Source organism: Manihot esculenta, chloroplast (genome assembly GCF_001659605.2).
Source record: "Manihot esculenta chloroplast, complete genome".
Lineage (NCBI taxonomy): Eukaryota > Viridiplantae > Streptophyta > Magnoliopsida > Malpighiales > Euphorbiaceae > Manihot > Manihot esculenta.
In genome coordinates, this window is record NC_010433.1 from 2,501 (window position 1) to 10,000 (window position 7,500).

The 7,500-nt window shown below is 28.2% G+C and overlaps 4 protein-coding genes and 4 non-coding genes across 8 annotated transcripts in view; 3 read left to right on the top strand and 5 right to left on the bottom strand. All coding sequences in view use genetic code 11, as the record gives it.

Annotated features, from left to right (window-relative positions):
* matK (maturase K) overlaps positions 1–1,083 on the bottom strand; it is a 1,521-nt gene extending 438 nt beyond the window's left edge. Inside the window, exon 1 of the mRNA in view lies at positions 1–1,083. This exon is cut by the window's left edge and continues 438 nt beyond it. Within this exon, the coding sequence (YP_001718418.1) occupies positions 1–1,083 (1,083 nt within the window).
* The window catches only part of trnK-UUU, a 2,605-nt gene extending 750 nt beyond the window's left edge, over positions 1–1,855 (bottom strand). Inside the window, exon 1 of the tRNA in view lies at positions 1,819–1,855. This is a non-coding gene — a tRNA (tRNA-Lys). The remainder of the gene's footprint in view (positions 1–1,818) is intronic.
* An 831-nt stretch (positions 1,856–2,686) lies between these two features.
* On the bottom strand, positions 2,687–3,855 carry rps16 (ribosomal protein S16). Its single transcript has 2 exons — positions 3,816–3,855; positions 2,687–2,913 (listed from the first exon to the last, which is right to left on the bottom strand). The coding sequence occupies exons 1-2, from the start codon at positions 3,853–3,855 to the stop codon at positions 2,687–2,689; spliced, it is 267 nt and encodes an 88-aa protein (YP_001718419.1).
* A 1,175-nt stretch (positions 3,856–5,030) lies between these two features.
* trnQ-UUG lies at positions 5,031–5,102 on the bottom strand. Its single transcript has one exon. It is a non-coding gene; the product is annotated as a tRNA-Gln (tRNA).
* Positions 5,103–5,457: 355 nt separating this feature from the next.
* psbK (photosystem II protein K) lies at positions 5,458–5,643 on the top strand. The gene has a single exon. The coding sequence runs from the start codon at positions 5,458–5,460 to the stop codon at positions 5,641–5,643; it is 186 nt and encodes a 61-aa protein (YP_001718420.1).
* Positions 5,644–6,056: 413 nt separating this feature from the next.
* psbI (photosystem II protein I) lies at positions 6,057–6,167 on the top strand. Its single transcript has one exon. The coding sequence runs from the start codon at positions 6,057–6,059 to the stop codon at positions 6,165–6,167; it is 111 nt and encodes a 36-aa protein (YP_001718421.1).
* A 144-nt stretch (positions 6,168–6,311) lies between these two features.
* On the bottom strand, positions 6,312–6,399 carry trnS-GCU. The gene has a single exon. It is a non-coding gene; the product is annotated as a tRNA-Ser (tRNA).
* A 598-nt stretch (positions 6,400–6,997) lies between these two features.
* trnG-GCC overlaps positions 6,998–7,500 on the top strand; it is a 753-nt gene continuing 250 nt past the window's right edge. The window contains exon 1 of the tRNA in view: positions 6,998–7,020. This is a non-coding gene — a tRNA (tRNA-Gly). The remainder of the gene's footprint in view (positions 7,021–7,500) is intronic.

Below are 7,500 nucleotides of genomic sequence, written 5' to 3' on the forward strand. Positions count from 1 at the left end.
CTTCATAGTACTATCTTTATCTATTATAAATGAATTTTCTAACATTTGACTCCGTACCACCAAAGGATTTAATTGTACATTTGAAAGATAGCCCAAAAAGTTGAGAGAATGCTTGGATAATGAATTTATATAGATCTTTTCTGGTTGAAACCAGACATAAAAATGACATTGACATAAGTTGACAAGGTAATATTTCCATTTTTTCATCAGAAAAGGCCGATCTTTTGAAGCCAGAATTGATTTTCCTTGATATCTAACATAATGCATGAAAGGATCCTTGAACAACCACAAGATGGCCTGAAAATCATTAGCAAAGACTTCCGCAAAATGTTCTATTTTTCCATAGAAAAAAATTCGTTCAAGAAGGACTCGCAAAAATATTGATCGTAAATGAAAGGATTGGTTACGGAGAAAAAAGAAGATGGATTCGTATTCATATACATGAGAATTATATAGGAACAAGAAAAATCTTGGATTCCTTTTTATAAAAATAGTAATAAATTTCTTTGGAATAATAAGACTGTTCAAATTCCAATACTCATGAAGAAAGAGTCGTAATAAATGCAAAGAAGAGGGATCTTTCACCCAATAGCGAAGGGTTTGAACCAATTTTTCTAGATGGATGGGGTAAGGTATTAATATATCTGACACATAATTTAAATGTGGAAATTTGTCCTCTAAAAAAGGAAATATTGAATGAATTGATCGTAATTTATGAGATTTTACTATCTCTGACCTTTCTAAATCTAAAGAAGATACTAATCGTAGGGAAAATGGAATTTCCACAATAACTGCAAAGCCCTCTGATATCATTTGATAATACAAATTCTTGTTGTACCTAAAAAATAGATTTTGGTTAGAATCATTAGCAGAAATAATCAAATGATTCTGTTGATACATTCGAGTAATTAAACGTTTTACAATTAATAAACTAGATTTATTGTCATAACCTACATTTTCCAACAAAATAGATCTATTTAAACTATGATCATGAGCGAATGTATAAATATACTCCCGAAAGATAAATGGGTATAGGAAGTCGTTTTTTCGAGATCTATCTAATTCTAAATATCTTTCCTCCATTTTTTTTTGTTTTATTTTAAATTCAATTTGATTGAAGCAAGGATAGAGGATTTTTATTGGATTATTAAATGATACATAGTGCGATATAGTAAAAACAAAGTAGTATAATAAGAAAAGAATAGATACCTCGGAAATAGGTAAACTCATCAACGGACTGCCCATCCCCTCTTTTTTTCCATCTAATTGGTTTATGTGTATTATAGGATAGGATAAAAAGATAATTAGAAATCCTTTATTTTTTCAAGCCGATCGCTCTTTTGATTTTGGGAAAAAATCTCGTTATCAATATACTCTTTCTTCTACACATGCATCTCCCCCTCATAGTGGAGAATAACTAATAGTTAGGACTTATTAAAAGAAAATCGGAAATCTGCTCATAGAAATTCCCGCATTAGGTACTAATTTATTTTTAACGTCTAATTAGATCGGATAATCATTCAAATTAAGAACGTAAGCTCGTTGCTTTTTTGTTTCCCTATAATTGGAACCGTAGGAGTCTATCCATTTATTTACTCGACCCAATTTTGAATTCATTTTTTTATGTTCCGCACCAAGAATTCAAATAAAGTTTGGACCGATCCGGCAAAAATTAAATATTCTCAGAATTCTCCATTGATACGACATGCTGTTTTTTCCAGTCATTCCTTTCAGGATCAGTCGTGGTCTTACAAACTATACCGATGGTATGGACGAATCCCTTTCTTCATACAAATGTGTAAAAGATATTAGCCGCACTTAAAAGCCGAGTACTCTACCATTGAGTTAGCAACCCCCCTCCCCCCCCCCCCTACTAAAAAAAATTAGATTATGTAGATACAATCGGAATCAAAATAAAAAATAAATAAAGAGATTGAATCATACGACACAATTAAAACATTAAACTAGCAAAAAATTAAAAGAAATGAAATATAAAAATTTCTAATCAATTCTGAACAAAAAAAAGAAGAGATCAAAAAATATAGATATAGATAAAATAAAATTTTATAGATCACCTCTTGTCTTTTACGCTATCTATTCTTACTATTCGCTATCCATTCTTATATTTTTTATATTTATGTATTATACTTAGTATTCTACTTAGATTTTTTTATTATTTATTATACGTATATATATATGTTTATACGTATAATACGTATATATGTATACGTTTTTTATTTTTTATTATTTTTATATAAATTTTATATAAATATATAATCAAATTTATATAAATATATATATAAATATATAACTATAACATTTTTTTATACATTTTTTTCAATCAAAAAAACTTTTGTATCACAACAAATCCAAGAAACCCATCACCTGAATGAAGAAAAAACCAAATCCATGGAACGGGGATAAATAGATCCACAGGTAAGATCCAATTACCTCAGATCGGATTATATTTATTTGATACACTGTTGTCAATATGAATGTGAATATATTGAAAAAAAAAATACACAATGAAGAAAAAAAATAGGTATAAAATAGGTATGAATAGAGTATGAATAGAGTATGAATAGAGTATGAATAGAGTATGAATAGAATAAGAGAAGGGGGGATAGTAGAGAAAAGGTTATAGAAAGCTATATATGTATACGAATTACCCACACCCTGCATTTCATTAAGTAAATTGCGTTTGATTAAGGCGAAGTTCCGTAAAAACCCCCGCCTTCCTTAAAATATCACGAACAGTTCCTGTAGGTTGAGCGCCTTTTTCAAGGAAATATAGAATAGCAGGAACGTTTAAATAGGTTTGATTTTTTATCGGATCATAAAAACCCACTTTCCGAAGATCTCTTCCTTCTCTTCGGGATCGAACATCAATTGCAACGATTCGATAAACGGTTCATTGGGATAGAGGTAGAAAAAAAAAGACCCCCCCCTGTAGAAACGTATAAGAAGTTTTCTCCTCGTACGGCTCGAGAAAAATGATTCGAAGTTCTATATATGTATAGAATTATAGTGTCAAATAGATCCATAAAATCATCAAATCAATTAAACTATGATTTAAGTCCCTTTTCTTCTTATTTTTGTTTACCAAAAAATAAAAAAATCATCTGTACCCTCCTAACTCAAGTTGGATAACTTTCAAATAGCTCAAAGGGAACCCTTTAGGCATTTCATTTATTGAGTGATCTCTAATCCCCTTTCTTTTTGTTTCTTTCTTTTAGAATCTATTTTGATTCTTCATTCTAATCTAATTGTTTTGTTGAGACAATTGAAAACGGTATTTACTTGTTCCAGGATCCTTTATCTTTGCCTTGAATCGTTGGGTTTAGACATTACTCCGGTGATCTTTAATCGTTTCAAAATGGCAGCAACATACCACTTTTTTTGATTTTTTTCTATCAAAGAATCGGACTAGCGGTTGATTCCTGCGTGATACACTTTATTTTTTAATCAAAAGAATTTTGGCAATTCCAACAAACTTTTTCTTGGATTTTAAACTTGCTCGAATTTGATTCTTTATATTTCGATATCACAAATATACTTACGAAGTTGTTCCAACTTATTGATTAGTACTAACCCTAGATTCTTGCCCCTAAGAAAGAAATCAATCCTTTCTACTCGAGCTCCACCATGTACTATTTACATTACAACCCAACAAAAAACGAAGGCTCTAGTGTATAACAGAACAAACGATGTCGAGCTAAGAGCACCCTCATTCCTATATACTATTGCTATATGCTATATAATATTAATAGGATGGATGTAAGAATCCACAGCCGATCGTGTCCTTCAAGTCGCACGTTGCTTTCTACCACATCGTTTCAAACGAAGTTTTACCATAACATTCCTTGAGTTTTGAACTAGTATGTAATTGATTCAATTATGGAGAATCGTGAATAGTCATTGATTGAACCGGTACATAGTGATCTAAAAATTTAACTTCTATTGGTTAATTTATGATATTGGTTAATTTATGAAGAAGTGTCAGAAAGAATTTAATTTAACTTAACCCCATATTTTATTGTATGAATATTTTTTGATTTACAATTCTAATATTAGAAATAAGACAAAGAAATAAGATCTTTTTGAATCTTCAAGTGACTCCATAGGACAGATTCGCCTATCTCACATTTCTTCGAGTCCCAAGGACTCATAAAAAATCCTTAAAAAGATTTAATTTTAAGATTTCCTATCTCGATATCATTATTTGAATAAAATTTTGTTTTACAGTAAGAAACATATTTTCTCATCATAAGAGAAAAAGAATCCCATATTCAAATTCGGATTAAACCATCAATGATTTAAAACAAATAAATAGGTTTAAAATATCCAATTTTTTTTAGTACAGTAGTGGATAAAAAAGACTGATGTAAGGAAAATTTTAAGTTGTTATTCTTTGATACTGAGTGATAAAATCAGTATCGAAATACTAGAGGGTTATCGGAATTAATTATGGATATTCTAAGTATTAATTATGGATAGTCTAAGTTAAATATTGTAATTACGTAAGGAATGACAATTTTTTTTTACATTCCAAAAATAGAAACAAAACAAAGGTGTTAATAAAAAAAACGCTAAGAATACATACATATAAGCATTTCTTCATTTTATGAGTAGTTTATTTGACTCGACTTGAGTCTTTTTAAAATTTTTTTCCTAAAGTAAAGCGAATAGGATATATGAATCAACCCCGTCTCGATTTTTAGATAGATTTAGAATTATTCATTAAAGTTAAAGCCAAAGACAAAATATCTAAAAATGAGGTTAACTAAAAGAAAATACATATGTTCCATATGTATTTTCTTTGTTTGTTAATGAGATTTTAACAGGCGTAGGCGTTGAAATTGATATCTTCCATTGCTAATGAACTCCTATCTACTTCCCCAATTATATGTTATATGAGGTTATATGAGGGATGATGAATCAAATAAGGAAGGATCCCATTTTTTTATATTTCTATATATTATAGAATAGAATATTTTTTATATTTTTCTATATTTTTTTATATAGAATAGCTGGGACGGAAGGATTCGAACCTCCGAATAGCGGGACCAAAACCCGTTGCCTTACCGCTTGGCCACGCCCCATTTATATTTTCTATTCAACACTAATAAAAACTAATATTGGTATTGGTTCTTCGTCAATTCCCATCAAAATATTTAGAAAGTATATTATAGCTTGTTGTTCAGATTTTTGTATATGTAGATATAGAATTAAACTGAATTTATTGATCATAATATATAATTCAATTAAGATATTGTATAAAAAATATGATTTCCTCTATTCTTTTTTGATTTGAGAATTGAAGGATTTTTGATTGGGTGAGTTTAATAAAGAAGGGTTTTTGGTCTACCTTGCTTTATTTTCTACCAATTTTTATATCAATAATATATTAATAACTCAATCAAAATACAATTATCTTCAAAAAAAAAAATGCTTGTTATGTTTAATTTTTTTAGTTTAATTTGTATCTGTTTTAATTCTGCCATTTATTCAAGCAATTTTTTCTTTACAAAATTGCCCGAAGCCTACGCCTTTTTGAATCCAATCGTAGATGTTATGCCAGTAATCCCTGTACTCTTTTTTCTATTAGCCTTTGTTTGGCAAGCTGCTGTAAGTTTTCGATGAGATCTTTAATATTGTTCTAGAATAATTCATGATTTATTCAAAAAAAAATTATAACAATTGATAAGATCAGATAAGTCTTATAGTATAAACTCTTAGTTCAAACATTGAAGTTATTGTATAAACGCGAGAATTCTGGATCATCCCACTTTTTCTCATTCTGAACTTTTTTTTCCATTCCAGATCCTATTAGAGCTCTAATTGTAGTTATGAAAAAAAACATCTAAATTTAGGTATGAAAGAAATTTTTTGGCAATGAAAGACCTGACTCTTATTACAAATGAATTTAACAAAAGAAAAAGTCTTTTCTATTTCTAGAAACCACTCCATTTCTTGGTGTTAAAATAGAATATGTGGTATAAAAATAGAGAATCTATTTTTTTTCTAAACCAAAAAAAGATCTTGGAGATTTTATAATGCTTACTCTCAAACTCTTTGTTTACACAGTAGTGATATTCTTTGTTTCTCTCTTCATCTTTGGATTTTTATCTAATGATCCAGGACGTAATCCTGGACGTGAAGAATAAAAAAATAAGGGTTTTTCTTGATTTTTAAATGTTCTTAGCATTTTTTTATCTATTCTACATTTTTAAATATTAAAGAAAACAAAAAAAGGTTCGCTAAATTTTAAAGAAAAGATAAAAAAAAAATTCCAAAGTCATCACCGAAACCGGAAAGAGAGGGATTCGAACCCTCGGTACGAATAACTCGTACAACGGATTAGCAATCCGACGCTTTAGTCCACTCAGCCATCTCTCCCGATTGAAAAAGGATAATTAATTACTATGTTACATTACACAACAAGTAAGGCTTGAAAAAAGGCTTTTTTCTCTCTTTATTACTTTCATACTTTCATAATTTTCTATTTTCCTATTTTTCTTTTATTATTTTATATTTATTATATTTATTATATTTATCTATTATTATATATTATTTCTTTCTATATTATTATATTTTTATTATTTTATATATTAGTATATAATTATATTAGTATATAATTTAGTGTATAATACAACTATAAAATAAATATAAAATATATAAAACTTTCATCAACAATTCTTCCATTTTCATTTAGATATTTAGATAAAGTAAGGGCTCTAAAAAGACATCTCCAACTTAATATTCCAATCAATATATTATATCAATCAATATTATATATATTGATTGATATAATATAAAAAATATCAAATAATCTTTTTTTTTTTATTTTTAATATTTGATTTATAAAATAAAAGATTAAAAATAATTTAAATAAAAGAATAATATAATAAAATATTTTAATATATTAAAAATGAAAATATATTAAAAATTGTCTTTCTCGACAAAAGGTTCATTTATATACAATAATCGCATCGTAGCGGGTATAGTTTAGTGGTAAAAGTGTGATTCGTTGTATTAATTCTAATAGTTAAGGGATCCCTCGGCCCATATTCCGATGAAAAACTGTATTTCTTAAAAAGATTTAATCCTTTACCTCTCAATGAAAAATTCGAGGAAAAATAAACATTCTCGCGATTTGTATCCAAAAATCAATTAGAAATTGAAAAATTGGATTATGAAATTACGAAACATAATTTTTGTTAATTGGATCAATACTTTCAATTTTTTGAGTATGGGTAAAGGATCTATGGAAAAAGACAGAAAAGTTTATTTCTAATCGTAACTAAATCTTCAATTTGTTCTTTGTTTTGTATAGTCGAGATTGAAGCAAAATAAGCATTAAATGATGACTTTGGTTTACTATAGACATCGACATCTTGTTTTAGCTCGGTGGAAACAAAATGCTTTTCCTAAGGATTCTCTCAAATAGAAATAGAGAACGAAGTAACTAGAAAAATTATTAAAATCCCACTCGTCTAG